We start from the raw sequence: 21,085 nt of genomic DNA, 5'->3' as shown, positions 1-21,085 counted from the left end.
TCCCAAAATAAGGTGGAGGGTGAAATGGTGTGAGGTGGTTTAAATAATACTAAATACAAATAACAAAGCCAAAACTAGTTTTCTTTCTTAAAGGCATGCATCAATCGAAACCATGTTTAGTCAAAGATGGTGCAGTATTTATTCCTCACCCACAACTTGAGTGCTGCTTTAGCAGCAGCAAAGGAGACAACAGTTTTATTGAGTATTACGGTTGTAATATGGCTTCAATACAGCACACATTTCAATGGGGGAAAAACATTTTTTTTGGTCAATGTATGTGGGCGTCTAATCCTCTATTAGAATAAATGTCAGAATAAATGCTTACCAACTCATTTTGTGAGCTGCTGAGTGACTGAAATATCCAAACGAGAAAGATGCAGCAGCGTGATATTACGTAGTAGTTTTGGGTCAGGGTTATTGGCTGATAATAGGAAAACTAGTAAACAGAACGTGAAGTTCCTCACCAGGAGACATGTTGTTCTTGTCGTCCAATTCCACTCGCTCTCAGACAACTTATAAAGTCATGAAAGCAACTGACTGAGGAGATTCTTAGGAAATGAAGGGGAAGTCAATTTGCCATCATCCTGTGACTGCTTATGACTGCAGTGGCTGCTCTTCAGTGAATGTCAGATAGTCCCACTTTCATCAGTCAACAGCTGCCGATATACATTAGGTCCATCAGTCGAAGGTCTACTAATCAATTATGTTGTGTTTATGTGTATCACACTGATTGTTCACACAATATTAGAAGTAGTCGTGACCACTGAATGACTCATTCAGCGAAGGCACTTGTTTTCTTGTACAACCCTCTCTACAAAAAAACACTAAGCTCAAAATAGACCACTACAATACTGGGTCTTCTTAAATCCAATACCTAGTGTTGTATACTTGTATTAAGGTTGGGGAAACAACACCCTTGTTTGTGTGTTTTTTTTAAAAATTTGGGTCAGATTAACCCATTATTTCATTAGTGATATATATTTAGATATATATTGACTGGGCCTATTTCCAACCCAGTGAGATGTAGTGGGTTAGTGATAAGCGACAGCAACAGATTGATTAAAAGGAAAAGTAAGGATTCAATACATTACCATGTGTCGTAAACCGTACATATTCAACTATTTTAACTCTGACCACCCCATATCTGGAACATGACAAAATGCATAATAGTGAAGTCAAATAGTTTTGTGTCTATTATAGTCAGCAAGACAAATTTTAAAAGATAAATTAAAAAACTCAATTCACCCATTTCTGCCATTGTACCTGTCGTGCAACCCTCCGTCTACTACACTGTCTGATGTGTTTACCTGCAATATTTTAGTCATGACAACTGCAAACCCTTCGTGGCTCGCCCAGCTAAAAAACCATTAGCACATCGAGAGAGAGAGAGAGAGAGAGAGAGAGAGAGAGAGAGAGAGAGAGAGAGAAATGTGAACGAGGAACGCACTGGGCTTTTTCACACCATCCTATGTTTCCCTGTACGCCCCCTGAATTTCTAAAAATGTCTTCCCATCCCCCTACACCCCCTCACCCAGCGCACACGCTTTGTGCATTTGTGCCAGAATTGGCTCTGCTCTATGTTTTCACTGCTGGGACTAAATACACAACAGCCCAGGGCAGAGCGGGTAAAAAAGTACAGAAAACAGTGTTTGTACAATTTGTTACGATAATGAACTGTATTTATATAGCACTTATTAAAACAAAGGTTGCAAAGAACTTTACAAGTACTCCAAGTCACCTCCTCGCATGCACTGTAAATGCGAGGTGGAAGACACCCTTTCTTCTGGTCTGCGTGCTCCTGGGCTGTGTTGTGAAAATGAAAACTGAGACTGGAGTAGAAACGGTGGTACTCGACAAAATCTGAGGACTGCACTCACACCTACAACTTCTTTAGTTTGATCTAAATCATGCAGCACCAGAATGAGATGCATCCTTTCATTCCAGCCTGTGGACATTTCTTTAATTGAACAGTTTGAGCGCAGTATACAAATTCAAAAGGAACCAACTGCAATCAATGTGGATGCTTGTATCTGTTTGAGCACACAGTTGTAGTTTTTAGAGCCAGGTGCCGCTGACTGTATGACCCAGGGCATGATTAGAAACGCCTGGCTGTCGCCGGATCAAAGAGCTGATTGGCTCTTAGATTTGACAACAAATAACCAGGTTTTATAGAAAATCCTACTTTCCTGTGCCATTGTAATACAACTCCATTCAAACCTTTTTAGTGACTATTAGCCGCATGTTCTGCAATAAAGTTTTAATCTAAAAACATTCCATGTGTAATTGATAGTAATGAAGCTTATTTATACAACACATACTAAACCGCACACCAAAGTATTTCACAGGCGGACGTAAAAAGAACCAATAACAGCATGCCAGATACATGCACATTTGCACTTAAATATATATTTCCAAACACACATTAATAGATCTGAATGAGGTTCGGAACAAATAGCCTACAGGTCGGATCTAACAGGATTAACTTTTTCTTTGACTTCCTGTTTATTCATTGAAGGCCTTACAAGTAACAGAAAACCTTTCCACAAATCCTCCCAGAATAGAGAATTACCCCGACATCTCAAAGTTGTTCACATAATGGCCTTTTTGAATAGTTTTTAATATATGGCCCCCTTAAATAACAAATTCATTCAAATTATACAGCGTGTCTTCTCAGTATTGGGCAACATCGTAAGCTAGTTTTTTCTTAGAAAGACTTTCTGTCTTAACTTCGGCACATAAAGGGTATATTCTGTGTAATCAGTTGGACTTTTAAGATGTGTGAGCATGTGGAGAGAAATGTGTAAGCAACCGTCAAATATTAAGAGTAATCAATAACTGTAAAAAAATAAATAAATAAAAAATTACTGTTGAGCTCAGAAAAAAAGAATGTAATCGCTGAAATTGAGTGGGGGTAGAGCTTTCTTTGCTAGTTCAATATTCAAAACAGGTCGATCTCGGCAGTTTGTTTGCCTTGCATGTGAACTCCAACTAAGATCACAGCAAACCTATTTTTGCCTTGAGTCAAAGTCTAAGCCTTTTAAACCAACTTCAAAGTGGTCTGTGAGCCTTTGATGGGTCTCAAAGACTTTATGACTGTCAACTAGATGCAAACATGACAGCCAAGGTATGCTATAGTTATGCCCCGTTGAAACATGTGAGCTAAAAGTTTGAACCAGCCTTTTCTTTCTTTCTCAAGTGCTTGTAGTCTGTCAAAGGAAATTCCAATGACTAATATCAGAAAACCGTGCTGCACTTAACTGTGCTCGTTGTTTTATTCATCTTCCCTAGTCTGAATAAGAATCTACAAAAAAAAATAATAATTCAATAGGGGTATCAGTCAAAACTTTTTTATTTAAAACAACTCACACCCTTTTCAACCTACTTAAAGATTCACCAAAAAATATATATAAACATTTCGTTTCGGATTAATTGACCTAAAAAGCTGCACTTAAAAACACTTTGTCATTGTCAAACCTTCATTGATTTCATATAATTCCTCAAACTACGGTGTAAAAATATGCATTATGTGGTCGCCACTATATGTAATGTGAAACAAGATTATCCAAGTAATATTCTCACACGTCATCAGAGTTTAGATGCATCACTGGAATGCGCTGTCCGAGTGTGACGGTGTTTTAGCTCTGTTGAGCTAAATAATAAACGAAGACGGTTTATTGATTTACTGCAGGAGAAGCCAATGGGCCTGGAAGTAAAATAGAGCACTGCATGCTTAGTACAGTACCGTACCTTCTCCGCTTCATCGCTTGGGTCTGCTGCAATAGATATACTGTACAGTATGGCCTGGTTTGAAGCAGTCTAAATAGGGCTCGAGCAGGCGTTTTCAAACTCTGCCTCACTCAGCATTTAATCCCAAGTGAACTGTTCTATTTTTCTTGTTCTCTTCACGTGTCTTTCTATACCATTTGTCTTGAAGGAAGGAAAGAAGAGGTGTACCAATAAGGAAAGGAGAATCAACCAAATGAAAGAGAGAAAAAAAAGGAATTCTGATTAAAGTGCAGTGTGACGTTGATAATTACCACCAGACTTCCCCAACCAGTTGGAACGCTTTCATACACTTCCAGGTCACAGTGGTGAGCACGGACACCAGCTTCAGCCGGCCGTCCTGACAGCTGTGTCGCCAACTTCAAACAGTTGGCTCAAACCAAAACGGAACTGTCCTTTGCACACTGGGGTTTGTGATAGTATACACAGATTGCTAATTATGTCCCTATTTTCGAGACTAGAAATATTATTATGTATTATATCAATCAAACAATGGCACACAAAGCACCTTTTGGGTTCATCAAATGGAATTTAGAGAGGTCGACTGCCATTTGCTTTTCCTTCTGCGTATACTTGATTGTAAACTAAAGCTTGAGTAAGTAACATTGGAAGAAACAGGAAGAGTGTGCTAGATTTTAAAAAAGTGTCTAAATGGGCAAAAAATGAAAATGAAAATTGAAAAAAAAAAGGTCCAACTTTGTAACAAGCTGACATCGTAAAACAAGGTTGTACCTAATTATGCTTACAGTTGCACGTTTCCAATTTTTTGGTTCATTTATTGAATTCTTGAGAATCCTCCGTGCTTCTCTGGCTGGCTGCCTGCTCTGTGCATATCGATCGTCTCTCTCCTCGCGAGTTGTGCAGCTCCTCGGGGCAGCATTAGTGTTGGTGTGAACATGTGCTGTGAGATACACATGTTGCTGTGAAATAGCTTCCAGTCCTCGTGTTTCTCTTCTTGTCTGGAAATAAACTTTGTGGTTTTCTGCTCTGGTTTACGGTCCAAGATCATACTAAAATAATTACATATGGAACGAAACCTTTTCTTCTTTACTTTGTTTTCTTGACCTCGCCTCTGTCTCCTCGCTTCTCCTCCCGGTCTCAGGAGATTCATAACACTTCCACATTTCATCAGAAGCTGCTGATCCCTTGTTGAATGCAGCATGCACATACTTTACAATCTGTTGGGCTTAACAGCCAAAGTGTTTCCACCGAGGCTCAGTTCATGTCGTTAATCTGCCTATGTGTGAGTCCGTGCAAAGACAAAAATATCATTATCAAATATCAAATATTTGTGTTACTCAGTAGAAATATGTCAATATATCAAATATTTTACAATGTGTCTTAACTGTTTAATATCCAGTTAAATAACCAGAGGAATGGCATTCTGTTTTCTATATGTGGTAATGCAGTGCATTTAAAGCCATAAAGAAAAAAAATTCACATTTTCTTATTCATAACTCACTGTGATTTGTGTTTCAGCTTTGAGCCTCCTGGTTTTTTATCCAGTGGGATGTCCTGTGACATGCAGGCAGTCTTTAAACCTGTGGTTAGTAACATCACAACTCCTTTCAGACACATGTGGTTCATACATAATGTCCAGTTGGAGTAAAGCATGTGACAGACTTTTAGTGTACATTAATGGCCATAATGCTGTTCAGAATACTCGACCACTTCATTCTTCACATAGCATAGTTTAAATAGCTTCGCAATGCACCTTTTTAATGAATTATTTTCATGATATTTTATAAGGTACAGCACATTGGATTTAAAATGAAATAATGCCTATAAGGCTTCTGGCTTTTGAGTTTTAATTTGAGGGTTTTCACATCCACTTCAGATGAACAGTGTAAGGATCACACAAGGGAATATCTGCTTAGTGTTGTGCCTTTATTTGTTACCTCGTTGCTCATTGCCTGTGGGAGCAGTGCAAGGCAACAAGAGGTACAGAGGCCGGAGTTATTCCCCACAGCCTCCCTGGGGATGTTAACAAATAAGATATTAGATGACATCGATGCATCCTCGTGAAAAACTGCATATACATATTCCCATCAGCTGAGTCATAACTCCTTCTCTGCCAGATTTTGTTTCATTCTTTTGTTTAAGAATCAAGATTTCTTTCTGAATTCAGTGTCCGGTATCCGAACAGTGTTACAAATCAATGCACTGTCCCATTACTCAATCCCTTTCAGATCAACGAGGACTTGGAAGGTGAGGTCCAGTTTGTGTCCGCGGTGGGCCCCTTCTCTGTGCCCGTCAGATGCAGCATCAAGAGATGTGATGTGAGTTGTGTGCTGTCGCCAACCAAGAGACATTTAGTGTTTCAAATGATTACCAATGTCATTTTCATGTCTCGTGATGTCAACCTTTTTTTTTCTTGTGAATACATGTATGCATGCTATAGTTTGGGACCTTATGAGTTTATACAAGACTTGCTTTTTACTCTATGTGAATGTATCCTCTCTTCAGTTGGAGGTTGACAGCAGGTTCGTTGACTTTGGTTCGCACGTGGTGGGCCAGACTATTTCATGGACGATCACCTTGACCAACAAGGGTGCATTAGCCACCCTCTTCAGCCTGGACACCTCCACACGTCTCAGTCCAGAAACCAGCCGTGACCAGATGGCACTCAAGGTCTCTGCCAACGCTTGTCAGCTCAGACTGTCATTCTGGACCTTAAAGAGTTGCTGTTTTTATTGATGGCCTGATGGAGCACATTTGCAGCCACAACATTAATTTAAAATTAGGAAATCCTACCTCGCACTCGCCGAATGTTCTCATTTGACATTACCAGGTCAAAATACATGTGAATAAAGCGTCATGTACTGTACAACTTCCAATGTGTGTGTTGTTGTTGGCTGACAGGAGAAAAGCAGTGAAAAAACAACATCCGACACCCAGAGCAGCTCTGTTTCCATGGTCACCGGAGAACTCCAACCAAAGCAGGAGAGTCAAGAACTTTCTGAGGCGTCGCAGCAAGAGCACCCAGGTAAAGCAGCAATACGCAGCATGCACATAATGCCAATTTTACCAACGACACGGCCTAATTTGGTACCATTTCTTTGCCTTTTCCCACTGGACATTATATACCTGCTCACAACACGTGGACAAGCATGGACACAAACGATTGGCAGGATCCCTTTAGACGAGCCAACCCTGAACCCAAGTTCCCTGAAATAGATCTTTAAAATACACTGCATGGCAATTTTCTTCTGCATTATAAATATAGTGACCATCTTAGCATACTGATGTAAGTAGCATTTAGCTCAAGTGCAGCCTCACAGAGCAGCTAGCATCGCTTGAGAGCCCTAGTCTTGTTTTATTTTTTAGAATATTGAAAAAAAATCAATCGGTCTGTGGTTCGGATCCAGATCTGGGCGGGGTTCGGATACTGGTCTGGCAGATTCTTCTGTGTGGAGTTTGCATGTTCTCCCCGTGTCAGCGTGGGTTCTCCAACTTCCTCCTACAGTCCAAAGACATGCTGCATAGGTTAATTGGACTCTAAATTGCCCGTAGGTGTGAATGTGAGCGTGAATGGTTGTCTGTCTATATGTCTGCCCTGTGATGGACTGGCGACTTGTCCAGGGTGTACCCTGCCTTCGCCCCTTGACAGCTGGGATCGGCTCCAGCGCCCCGCGACCCTAGTGAGGATAAGCGGTTCAGATAATGGATGGATGAAAAAAAATCTATGCTGACTAAAAGTGCGCAGTAGGATGTAGTGACCTTTTCAGTACCAACCAACACCCACCCTCTTTCCCTGGTTTTAGCAAAGTGTTTTGAGTGGACTAAACTGAGCCATAATCATGCTTTAGTTGCAGCAAGCGGTGTTGTAGCGAAAAGAAATACACTGAAAAGTATCTATGTTTTTTCCTGCATATTAGTCAATGCAGTGTTATGTGAACATCATTTGTAGAGGACAGTGTTTCTTAAAACAGCCTCTGAAATACAGCAAGTGAGACAAAAATCTGCTCATTGTTGATGATTTCTCTCATCTTTCTATTCCTGTTAGGACATTTGGTCCTGGTAAGAACAAAAAGAATGAAAAGCGCACACAGAAAGCGGAGGGTTCACCTTGCTCTCACAGCTGATGACAAGGAGGATCTTCTCTTTAACGTTCTTTCAAATCAGAAGCCTTCATCGGCGCACTCAGCACTTTTCTCCACAGATGCCGCGATAAGCAGTTCAGTCTTTTGCCTTTGCTCTGCTGGTTTGGAGAAGACTGGGACTGTTTCATCTATTTGCCATTGTTGGGGAGAGGCTGTCTGATCTGGGCCAAATGTTTAGGCTGCTGACAGTCGTTGATGTTATATAGTTTCTTTTTACTGTATTTTCTTTTCATGCCACCGATATCTCTTGAACTAAAGGCCAGATTGGCATCACATTTTGACGTGCCCATGCATTCTTGCTTGGTGTGTTGGTAGCTGCCGAGGACAGCTTGACCTCTTAACCACGCAACAGTAGAAACTACCAAAGAGCAGGTTTTGCTTTGTGTGTGTGCGTGGCAGAGTCAGAGGGTTCAGCTTCCAGTCCAGAAGTTATTCCTGAGACGTGTGTGTCCACTGATGAGCATGTCCAGATGGAGCAGAGCCACTCAGACTCCGGTGACATAAGTCTAGGAAATGTAAGTATTGCAAATACTCAGTTATGTCTCAGGGTAACATAATTCATGTGCTGATCCCTGTCCTTTCTTTTACTAAAATGATTGTCCAATAATTAAGTTAAAGAAAAAAAAAACGGATGACAGCCTCCAGTGTACTTTGTGTTGAGTGCTTATTTGCAAATTAAAAGCAAGAAAGTGATCGTGAGCAACTTTACACCTGCCGAACATACGCACGTTAGCATTGTAATTGTGAGCATATTAGCATGCTGACGTTAGCATTCAATCTGTTAGCATACCTGTGGACTCAGATTGCCAACTTTCTCACTGCCAAATTAAGAACAAAAAGGTAGCGAGCCGCAGTGCCCGGCGCCATGGCAGTGTGATTATGGTGTATATTTTTTTATTTAATTTAATTTAGCTTTAATAGTTTGTACTATCAAAATGCAAGCTTATGTGAATCAACCTCGAAATAGATTAAAGAAATAATTTCGACCTTTACAGCAAAATGACAAAAGCATTTCAAATGCAAAAGAGAAACATCGTGATTTACCAAGTCTACTTTATCCATGGATATGTTTTGGGGCTTTTGACAGATTAAAGCATTCACATATATTTGAAGTTCATTTTTCTTGAGTTAGACCATTTGATGGTCATTCGAGAGAAAAGCTTCTCTACAAAAGGCACTTGAGCCTGGCACGCTGAGGACAAAATCCTGGACATGATCTATTTTGTGTTTCCTATGTTTTGGAAAACACCACCCACCTAACAAAGCACTGTTGAGCCTGACAAGACCGTCAGTGCTAGTGTAGCTGAGTCTGTGCTAATCGTATGGCCCATACAAGAGGCTTTATTTTCCTTTGCGGATGTCACAAAGAATACTCTGATATTGCTTGCATCCTCAGCTAGTGTGGCCTTCTTGTACATTTTTAGCCTTCTCCTGGGTCGTTCTCACCTCTATGGCTAATTAAGAATTCTCTAACGTACTGAAGGCTTTCTTCGAGTCACTGCTGACGGGTTTAACCCAAGTCTTTTGATTCCTATAATTTGTTGTTGCTGCACGGTTTTCTTTTGGAAGTTTTTTTCTAAATTTGCACAAGCCTTTAACAAGCCATTATCATTTTGCTGAAATACATATATAAATATTAGGGCTGGGCTCTTCTCTGCCATAGTGGATCAGATTGTGGGGCCAGGAGCTTTGCGCATGCGTGACTTACTTTCAATCTGGACGTGGAGGCTGCTGGTAGGCTGCCCGCGTGTTGTAGCACTCGCTGCTGCTTGTTGAGAACATAAGCTACATAACAATACGTGCTTTCACGTCAGGCTCAACTCGTCAACGCTGCCTGTCGGTGAGGCTTTGGAAGCGTGTGTGCGCCCCGACATAAATCTCCTTCAAAGTAAAAGCAGTGTCGCCTGCATTCATAGCGTGCATCCTATTTATTTACCTTTCATGTTTGATTGAACTTACGCGGGTCGGACTGGGAGAGCCGTAAAATGCCACGTCTGACCGACGCCGTCTGGCAGAGATTTAAAGCAATAAGCCCCTCCCAATGCAAAAAAAGAAAAATATGCAAAAAAAACAAACATGCAGTTAACGCATAATCAAATAGTTAACGCTGTTAAAAGGATCGCCAGATTAATTTTGCGTTAATGCGTTTATCTGCCCAGCCCTAATAAATATGTATAATTGAATTATATCTCACCTGTGATGTGATCAACACATGTTCTGCTACTGCTGCTGTACCAGATCTAGGATGTGAACGAGTACCGTCTGCTGATCAGAGTAGAGTAGCTGTTGGCACAGGACAAAGGAAGGAGACCTTGACCACTGTACCACATGGGACAAACCAATTTAGCCGAATATAAGGGACGCTGCTTTTGGTATGACAATGATCATATTTGAAGATATTTGCTACATGAAGGTCTTTTAACAGATCTAACGCAACAATATCACTCAACTTGTGTAACTGGACTAGCGGAGAGAGACTTTGCCTGTTTCTTAAGAGACAGGTTATTACAACTGTCTGCAGACCACTTTTCTGCCTTTCCGTCTTGTTTTCAGCATCGATGCTGTGTGTGCCTTGTGGCCCATGTTAAGTTTTGAGTTGTTCAGGGTTCATTAGGTCTCTCTGGTGGGGGGCTAATGATGCAACGCCTCTCCCTCTGCGCCTGTTCTGGCTGTGTTTGTGTGTTGCATGTCCCCGGGTGCCTTCTGCTCGGCTATTGTCATTTTGACTGATACTTTTCCATTGTGTGGGTGAAGGCTTGTGTCTCAAATGGCAGATTATCCATCAAGCTATCCCGGTCCCACTATGTTAAAGGAGTTGCTGGACGAATGGCTTGATGCTGAGCAAACAATCCACACAGCTTTTCGGTGTAGTTTGATGCTGTTTAAAGTTGCACTTGTTAGAGATTTCCGCTTCCCCTACATGGATAGAAATGGATTTGTATGTCCTGTGTGCACTTAATCAGCTTCAGAACGTCTGATATTCATCTCACTTGACTGGTCAATTTACTTTTGTTTTGTAGAATGATTTTAGAATACAGAAATATTTTTTTACTAAATCAAATGTTGACTGGTTGGTGTGCCTTCCCTCAGGTTAGAGAAGGAGAGCTTGGACCCTTTGAAAGCCTCAAACTGGAAGTTGTTTTCACTCCAACCATCCCAGGAGAGGCCAAACTGGACTTCCACATCAAATTCTCTGACTTAACCAGCAAACCAGTAAGACTTAAAATCTTGCGAAACGAAGTATAAAACAGTATACAGATAGTAGTTTTAAATGTATACAGAGCCATAGATTCCATATTGCCATTATTTCATGCAAACCAATTTCTGATTACAAACAAACAGATACCCATCCAGGTGAGGGGAGTTGCAGTCAGTGTCCCCGTGTGTGTGGTTCAGCCCAGCATTGACCTGAAGATCTGCATGTTTGACCACATCTATCAAGACTGTATTGTGGTGCAAAGCAGGTTGGTGCCACAACCTGAGATGGCTGACAGATTTGTTATATCTGTAAGCAACCTTCATACAGAAATGTTGTTGCACACCTGCTCTGTGGTTCTTAGAAATAGCTTAATGTTTTGTGGTCGGATCAAAAACTAACACTTGACAACTACAGCAAAAAAGACAACACAAACACACAGGTATACAAAGAAGACAATCCCGCAACTGAAAAGGGAAAGACAGGGGGAAGGCAAGCAACGAGGCACAGGTGGAAACAATGAGGGTTGGGCTTTACAATCACACAAGGAGAAGGGACACAAGGAGGGAGGAGTCTGGAACGAGAACAGGTGAAGGGAATAAATAATCAGGAAACACTGGCAAGACGCACAGAACACACAGGGTGTTACAGAGGGGTGTTAATGAATCCACCCGACAATTCACTGATTGTTACACTTATTGGGTCACTCACAAACAACACTCACAATGGAACATTAACTCCTTACACTGCAGTAATAACACGTTTATCAAATAAAACTAGTTTTTTAACTAAATTCTGAGGGAAAATACACATGCATAAAACTAACTGCCAACCTTATTAGCTCATCTTCTATGACGTACTAAACACCAACAGTACGTGTAACTTGATGGAGAAAAGTCCCTCGGCCCCGATAATATAATTGAACAAAACTAGTGTTCCATCCCTAGTTGATGTCCAATTGGTTTACACTTGAGACTGAGTCTCATTTAACGACCTTGTTTGAACAGGCAATGCATCAAATTAAGGGACGCGGGACGTCATTTAATACCATATTAGTGTCACCTTGTATAATCATCTGTAACAGTTGGAGACATTGGACCAAGGACAAACATCGAGTGCCAAGAAACTGTACAAAGCCGTATTTCAATTGCATTAGTTCTCAAGGTGACGTGCATGTTCAGTAATCAGTAATATTAAAGGACTAGTCACAGACATGCGACCTAGAGGTAGCCCTTTATTTTACAGGTCCCTTTCTTCATAACAATTTATTTTTAATTAATCAAAATCACTTACATTGCAGTTACATTTAAGGATGTTTCTAGGACAACCGTACAGATGTGGTACTGATCATAACAAAATGGAATAGGTGTACTTAGTGAATGCCACCTAATTTATTGCCCGGAGTTCTGTAGTCGTTGCATAATAGAAGTGCGCTATCCATTGTAAGCCATTGGGGAAAACAGATGCCAGGGAAAAGTTTCCATTGGGATACCAAACACATCCTAACTTGGAAGTTGTGTTTATTTCAATGCCAGTTAACAGTGTCACGATGACAATCACCACTATCAATGGTTTGTCAAAGCAACGTAAGGCTTTTAAAAGAGACCTGATAGCTGCTGTATTATTTGTGGAAGCGTCACAAAAATAATACAACTGCAATGTTGCAATGTGTGACATGCCGAACACATGGAAGGTATTGGCAAACGGGCACAGCGGCCACGAATCCAGAGCTCATCAGAAGAAGCAAAAATAGCTGCAGACTTGTTTTTCGTTAAAAGTCTTGAACCGATGCATCTTGTGAGAAAAGTAAAAAAGAAGATGATATGTACTTTTCAAGATGTATTTTCTCTACTATAACATATTGTCAATGGCTGTAAACATCTTCTATCCACACATATCTGGATATATAACGGCAACAACACTGAGGTAGTGCAAAGTCTTTATTCATTTCTAAAAAAATCACACATTTATGTTGTTTCGTCCCTTGTGACTCTGTCCCTAGCTGGATTTGAGATGTACTCCTTTGTGCCTCTCTGACATCATGCTGGCGTTTAATGCCGTCGCTCCCCATAGTATTTTCTTGTGGTTTCAACCAACTGAACATCCCTCCGCTTAGTCCTTCCTTTCAAAGACTGCGGTAACGTGAGCCGCTGAATGGTAACACCATTCTCCTCGCTCTAAGGCCATCCTTAACAAAGCAACTCTACTTCAGGAACAACAGAAATCAGACGCCGGCTGGCGGTACAACCGTTTGGCGCTCGACGGCTCACGTTAACACGGTTTAACGATCGCGTTTTTGCTTTCAGGGGAAAGCAAAAACGTGAAAGGCTCTGAGAGCTAGTGTTTGGTTTGTCCGTTCTGAGCTCCTATAGAAACATGGCGGTGCAACATGGCGGACTCAGTGAAGAGAACCCACTCCCTACCTAGAGAACGACTCATTTTAGGCATACAAAAAGGCAACCATTTATGGTTTCAGGTGATCATACACTTATAAATAGAGCTACACACTCTATCTTTAAGAGTGAATGTTTTAACATTATTTTGTGTTATGTAATTTTACTGTACAATTTGACCCGATAAAGCAGCAAATAAAATGTGAGCATACTAAAAGCCTGTCAGAATAGACCAATTCAGTATGTGATGATCACAGGGTGCGTACTATTAGTTTATTATAAACTAGTTGTGGATATCGTCTCATGCACACACCTGGTAGAACGCAGAAGAGGACAGTGAACCTCACACTGTTTTAGAAGTTTCCTGAAAGCGGCACTTTCAGTCACAGACCGTCATCGGGCTATTGCACTCACAATTTTACACAATATCGACAACAAATTGATATATTATAATGTACCACATATTAGGATATTCATATTTAGGAGGCTGCACAGAACCCCACAGCCCAAAGAGATTATTGCAGAAGTGAGTGGTGCTTGTCATATTTCCATTTTATGTGTTGTCATGCTTGGAAACATCCTTGGAATAGAGTTTTAGAAGTGGCACAGACTGCTGATGTAGCACGCTGGCTTATCTGACTGCAATACTAAAACTCCCTCATGTACTCAGTCTCAGCCAAAACAGACATTTTCACAGAAAACCGGCTCATGGAAATCCCTTAAAATTGACGGGGCCAGCTTACTTTTCAGCTGGCCCCACATCAAAACGTCCTAACGCCACTCAGAGCCAAGTACAGAGATATTCCACGAACGTGCTGACATAATGAAATAGAGATGCATTAGCTGATAAATGTTGCTAAACACCCAGACAAAGCGGTAAGCCCACATCTCCAACAATCCTCTTTGCTCTGTACGATAACACAGGACAAACGGTAAATCCCCTCATGATTATGGATGTGATACATTATGATGCGCCCGCGAGGTTAACAATTCACGTAACATCTGCAGGCGTGCCGTCCACCACCTTGCCGGTCGTTGTGTCACATGTGCATGTGTGGGGGCGAGGGTTCTGTGACAACTGCCATCTGGTGCACTGGAATACCAGCACATGTGACAAGATGACGATGACAGCATCAGTGTGAACGGCAGCTTTTATAGGAAAAAGGAAAAAAGGAAAAATCTTTTTTTGCACCAGCAAACCATGCAACATGTCACTCTTCCTTCAAGACAGTAATTTGGACACAAAATAGCTTGGCAGGCTTTTTGAGGAAACAATAAGAGAGCTGCTGCTTCCATCGCGCAATTTGTCACTTTTCCCTTTGAGTAGATGAGTAGATATCACACAAGTCCTCCTTAGTTTCTGACAGCTTTTTCAAGAGAACGGCACGAAGCATAATTGAATAGGTCTCTCTTGTCTGTGAGCCAGTGATTTGAATATTATTCCTACTAATTGAAAGATTTCTTTCAGGAGACTTTAAAATGCACAGTGTTTGATTTGTGCCTGCGAGCCAATGATTGGAATATTCCGCCGGCAGTTGGCAGAGATTTTTTTTCTTTTCGGGAGCAGTGAGGATTTTTTTTAATCATTTCAAACAGGAAGCCCGGACTTTCAAATCCCTCCTCCACTAGCTCCTGCTGGGAAGTTAAGCATTCCTGCCCAAATACTGGCCACACAAACCCATTCACACAGCTCTTGTTCCTTCACAAAGCCTTCTGTCCTTGGTTTCTAAAATGCCTCCCGTGCATAGTGTGCCATCAAACCAATGAGTCCTGTATTGTTTGGCAAGAGGATTGTGAGCGTGTTTGTTAATGTTAAGGGTCGTTTCTTCTTTTTTATTTTTTAAAAACCATAGTTCCTAATTAACAACCTTGGTCCTCCAGCTGGCTATTTCCAAATTATACCGTATAAAGCAGACACTGCTGCATTGTGGGGGGATAGTTAGAAGGCTTGGTGTCCCGTGAGGCTTCTGAATGCATGTGGAGTAAGAAGGCAGCGGTCACCTGGCCCGCTGAAGAAAGGGAAGAGGCTCTGCTGCAGCCGTGGGCACGGCATGTAGACTCAACATGAGCCATTTCTCTGGAACATGCTTCGACACAACTGCCAAGAAACCTCAATGGTTATTATGAGTGTCGTTATCAATGTTGCTCCGAGAAAAGAGTTTTTGGGGAATAATACAGACGCAGTAGAATACAGAGAAAGAGGTGTGAAATGCAGCAAAGGTTCAATTGTGTGTCACAGTAAGCTGCTTCGAACAAAACCCAGGGAAGGAATCATGTCAAGCTCCAGTTCTCGTGATGGTTATTTCAACGACCAGTGGTTGTGTAATCGTGGCTCGCCACACTTTTCTCACACCAGAGTTACTCCGGGTTGCCAGAGGGCTTCGTTACATGAACGCAAACACATTTTGTCTCGGTACACTTGCTGGAATGATGGAATGATTTTCTTGGGATGACAATGTTTCCACAACAAGAAAAAAAAACGTTTATTTACGGAACAGGCTTTGTGCTTTGGGGGCATTGTCATGTTGTACCAGGAAAAGGGTTCTGCATTAAAACGGCACTGAAATGTCTCTAAATTGAGACCAACGGGCCGATGCCGACCCATAAAACAAACAACCCCTGTACATCTGCGACCAAATTAAGCAGGAATATTAGTGTAATGTGATACTTACATCCTCATAATTATGACAGTTTGGTTTTTTTACCCTGAGGAAGCAAATTATGTGAATTGCTGTAAAGTGACCTTTAAATCCTCAAACAATGCTTCAGCAAATAACTGGTCGCAGGCACCCAGTATAGCACAAAAAAAGGATCAGTTAAATGCCCCTGTTAATTAAAATGCCTAATTGCCCTATATGATTACGTACCCATGAATACTCCTCTGAGGCAGACTTGAAGGTTATCACTTGGCTGGAATGGAGATAGCGGCCTCATATCCCCGAGTGTCCCTGAGAGTCCTTGCCTCGGGGAAACCGCCTGGTTGACCTCGCTGCTCAAAGTGGATCGTTCCATTTTAGAGGGGAATCGAAACAATAAGGTGTCCCTCGCTCTGTTGGGCCGCAGCTCGCTCATCGCTCACCTTTGTATCTTTTGAGGAGGACCACAGCCGCGACAAACATGTTATCACCATATACCGTTATCACCTCCGGCAACACCTCAACGTATCTGTACTGTCATCGTTTCATGAAGGTGTATGAGTGTGGGCTGTGGTTGGGACGTGTTGGAGAATTCCCCAAGGTGAAGAGCCATTTATATCACAGGCTTCAGCTTATAACTGAGGCTTGTAGCCACAGGCACAACCATCTGTTGAGGTTCCTGGAAAATTGGGTCACCTAAATGATTTGGAGTTGGGGTACATTGCTCCGTACGAGGTGATTTCTGTGTCACTCAAACAAAAAATATTTCCTGTGCCGCATTTTTTACGCCACCTCATGGTCCACTGGCATTGCCGTCATTTCCTGTGCATCATTGCCGCAGCCTGTGAAGTATTGAACAATGCATATCACGCAGGATTAGGCTCATTTTTAAGGGAATGCACTTGATGTGTTGGTTGAGCTAATAAAAGAATATGTTTTGCTTGACAGAGCCAGAACTGCTCTGAAGCTGACCTTTGAGGTGTGCCCGGAAATGAAGAGACACATGGAGATCCTCCCAAAGACGGGCCTCGTCCAGGCCCAATCAAGCTTTAATGCCCAACTCAAGTTCCTGCCGAGGTAAGGAAGGACACATGGAGGATGCAATGATAATGGAATCGCTGGAGCATTCATTATCTTATTTTAGACGTTACCTTGTTAGGATTCTCTGAGAGTTGTTCCAACCCTTGTCATCCAAGGGTTGTAAAAGGAACCCATAGTCTTAGAAAGAGCCCCAAAAGAAAAAACTTAATTTTTTTTCCAAAGAACGGTTCATTGTAAGTAAATGGTTCCGCGTGGACTTTCTGCCCTTCAAAAAGAACCCTTTTGGAACCCTTTATTTCTGAAGGGATCAGCTGGAAAGAATAAATCTGGTCCATCTAACTATCCAACTTTTGATAAAAAGGATATTATCGGTTGGATTACTCTTTTACTAGTTGAACTGATAGTGTTGCTTTTCAATAGAGGCAAGCTGTTGAGTCTTCCAGATGTGCAGCCAGCGGGTCTCAAAGTGTTGCTTCCACGTACCTGCACTCTGAGCGCGGTGGTAATGGTTTCTAATGACTTTGAAGGACATGGTAATTCTTTCCACAACAATACCGGCTCTATATTTAGATGGAGAGGCAGGAGTTGAACTGCAGTGTGAATGCCAGTAGAGCGGACTGGGGACCCCAGGGCAAATATGAGAGGCGTGCAGTGCAGTATGTAAAAACCCAGCGTGGGCGCCAGTACTCTTCTGCCCACCCTCCTTTTTTTTTTCCTCCCTTCACAGTTCAGCAGCTCTGTATCGATGGCTGAGATGATATTGATGTAAAAATAATGATACTAATAATGACAACAGGGGGAATCTTCCTTCACTCATGACAAAAGTTATGGCATGCGGTGGTCATCGTTCGGCGGGGCAGGGGGGGGATGTCAGTAATCTGCTTTAGTGAATCACCAGAGGTTTTAATGTGAGGATTAGAGTACAGCATTACTCGTGCCTCTGCTGAGATGGTGCAGCGTTCACAAGCACTAACGCAGCTACAGCTACCGCCCCCTCCCTCCTCTCTCCCTATCACACTTTCCCTCTCCATCTCTCTCTGTCATTCGCTCCTGCGCTGTCTTCTCCCACTCGCTCACACATACTTCTTGTTTTCTTGGCCTCTCACCTCCGTGCTTAACTGTACTTCTTTCTCTTTGCTTTTCTGAAATTATCTCCACAGTCCTCCCATCACTGTGCTCCTCCACTTCCCCCTCGAACTCTGCATCCATTCTGCCTCTCTCTGTTACTCTCAAACTCCTCTCATCCCTCTACGCGTCCAGCATCCACACCGTTGCTTATACATCGCTGACCCCGATTCTGCTTACGTAACCCGAGACACCAGACCCAGTTCCCTGTGCTCTCATTATTTGCTCTGAAGTCTACTACAACTACAATTTTGATTCAATCTATAGATTATGATTACGTTGAACTCAAAGTTAATTCTTTTGAATTTTGCTTCACATCATATGAAAGGAAATACTATGCCATTTTGGGGTACCCATTCCTTGTTTGGATTGGGTACCCTTAGCTTTTTATTGAGATGGTGAGTTGTATCTTTCAGGCTTTGGGGATTCTGTAAATACCTTTATCAAAACAGCCGTGTTGCTGAACTACCTTCTGTGTTATTATAACATCATTGGGGATTATTTTTCAGAAAAACAACCAACGCTTTGCTCAAAGCAACGACTATGCGGAGAGTCATGGTGAGCCAATCGTGACCAATAGAAATAGTGGGCCCGAAGCGACCAAGAAATAAGATCAAAATTATCCTCTAACCTGCGTTGGATATTCACACAACCCCCGCTAGGAATGGACAGTGTTTCCTGCATGTCAGCGAGCTTGGTTCCCGCATGTCTCGTCTCTGTTTGCTTTTGTTTCAGGCAGTGACAGTGTGTCATTTAAAATGGCACTGCCAAGTCCTCCCAGCCAGAGCCTGTGATTGGATTTCCAAATCCTCATTAGCAGCACTGCCTTCACTCACTGTCTCATCCACACACACACACACACACACACACACACACACACACACACACACACACACACACACACACACACACATGCACACTCACACTGTTAAATCTGGATTCAAAATGACTCACAGCTTTCCTTCTTTACACAGGTGTTCGCTTCTTGCCTTCCCCTCCTCTGGCTTCTGGGAGAGGGTGAGCACATTCTTGCTTCTAAGCTCTGAAGGATTGTGCACAACCTGCCCACATCTTTTCACCATCTTTTCTTTGCTTCATCCCTCTCTGCTCGTCTTCCTCCACTTGTATTTGTCACCACACAGCCCACATGTTTCTCTCACGTATCCAGAGCCGTGTTTTGTTGGCTACATAATCCCCTCTCAGCAACATCAAGGCCAATGGTTTACATGTTCCTGAGATCCTGTTCAGCCCAGAGAAATCATTTGAATTAAAATAGACACCAATTTATGACACAAAGTAACCTGGCTTACTTTGGCTCGGACGTTTGAGAATGTATTAACTTTCTAGACAACTAAAAAAAATATACTTTACTTTTGAAGATCAATAATTCAGCTCTGTGGGTCGGCACAGAGAAAATTTCAATCTGATGCACATGACCAGAAGAATAATTTCAACCTGGTGACAAGTTCATTTGGATGGGATGCTCTAATGATCGGTTTTAGGTGTAATCCCTGAAGAGCGAGGCAATGTGTCCCAGCCCAGCAGTTGCGGCTGATAAAAGGGAGATTACAAGGATGATTTACTGCAGATTACACCAGACAGCTCCACCAGTGCTTTTCCCTGATAGTTCACCACTCACTACCGTAACAGGGACTTTAATAATGCCATGAGTTGCTAACAGAAACAAAGAAAATAAACTGTCTGTTTTATATGATTCAAAAACGATTTTTACACAGGCATTTATTGTATTTAGTTTTTTTTTTGCTTATTTCCGCATAGTGGAAAATCCCTAAGCCTCTTAATCTGTTTTGTAATCCTTTCCATCATCACTTTTTAATGGTGATGAAATCCAAGCAGCAGCCCATACTAAAAAGAAATATATTGAATTTGCTTCCATCAGGTCAAAGCATGCAACAGCAGCCACTTTCCTAAAATCAAACGCCTTGTATTTTCATCGTTCTTCTCTCGTGTCTTTTCTTTGACTTTGCAGATTTTCAGAAATACACAGAGAGATAAAGTTGATTTCTCTGTGTCCATTCGTACTCCTGAAATAGCTTAGTCATTTCAGTAAGTTGGTGAAATCCTTTGTTCGCTATGCAGTACCACAACATTGGAACAACTTTAAAGATTTGACTTTCTTCCCTACTAATCTCAGAAGTATGATTAAAGACTCCTCGTGCGGTGCACCACTGCTCGGCCTCTGATGTCGCTCATCTAAACAACTTCATACTCAACAGTGCACTTCCTTGGGCCAGATTGTCAATTGTTGAGAAACTCAAAGGGACAGACTGACAGACAGATTTATTTGAGTTAGATGGAGGAGAATTGCTTTTGGTCGAGGCGTTGCGGATAATCTGGCTTCAGAGAAGAAAAGCACCCCAAATGAATCTGTGCAGGACACCGACAAATCTGAAACCCCACCCAAGCATAAATTTTCCCGACCATATGGTCCCGGTGACGTCCCACCACGCGTTTCCACTCTGCCCTGCCAAAACTAATTCAAGAGGGACTCTCCAGCAGCGATGTTATTTGCAGGCAGAAGAGTGCTTCCTTAAATACAACCCCTGTGCTCCATTGGTCAAGCTGAAGCTGGAGAGGGAAAAAAAAATACTTTATTTTTTTTGTTAGTCCCTATAGGAGATTTAGTGTCAACGTGACTTCCAGCTTTGAGTCATGACAGGTGTTTTGAGCAGAGCGGCATGTTTTTTGCCCGCCACCGCAAAGAGAAAAGTGTGGTAAAAGGGGGGGGGGGGGGGGAATATGAAACCAGAGCCTGTCCTCGAACCTGCGGCTGACAGATTTGTCGAA

At 42.0% G+C, this 21,085-nt stretch overlaps 1 protein-coding gene across 3 annotated transcripts in view; it reads left to right on the top strand.

Annotated features, from left to right (window-relative positions):
- The window catches only part of cfap74 (cilia and flagella associated protein 74), a 46,302-nt gene that overhangs the window by 12,648 nt on the left and 12,569 nt on the right, over positions 1–21,085 (top strand). For all 3 annotated transcript variants that reach the window (XM_068598395.1, XM_068598394.1, XM_068598393.1), the window contains exons 15-22: positions 5,263–5,329; positions 5,973–6,062; positions 6,250–6,414; positions 6,646–6,769; positions 8,286–8,401; positions 10,977–11,099; positions 11,229–11,350; positions 17,060–17,188. In XM_068598395.1, coding sequence (XP_068454496.1) covers positions 5,263–5,329; positions 5,973–6,062; positions 6,250–6,414; positions 6,646–6,769; positions 8,286–8,401; positions 10,977–11,099; positions 11,229–11,350; positions 17,060–17,188 — 936 coding nt within the window. The remainder of the gene's footprint in view (positions 1–5,262; positions 5,330–5,972; positions 6,063–6,249; positions 6,415–6,645; positions 6,770–8,285; positions 8,402–10,976; positions 11,100–11,228; positions 11,351–17,059; positions 17,189–21,085) is intronic.

Source organism: Clinocottus analis, unplaced genomic scaffold (assembly GCF_023055335.1).
Source record: "Clinocottus analis isolate CAN_PGR_092001 unplaced genomic scaffold, fCliAna1.0.p SCAF_4, whole genome shotgun sequence".
Classification (NCBI taxonomy): Eukaryota; Metazoa; Chordata; class Actinopteri; order Perciformes; family Cottidae; genus Clinocottus; species Clinocottus analis.
The sequence above is the reverse complement of the archived record's forward strand: the minus strand, read 5'-3'. Positions and strand labels throughout refer to the sequence as shown.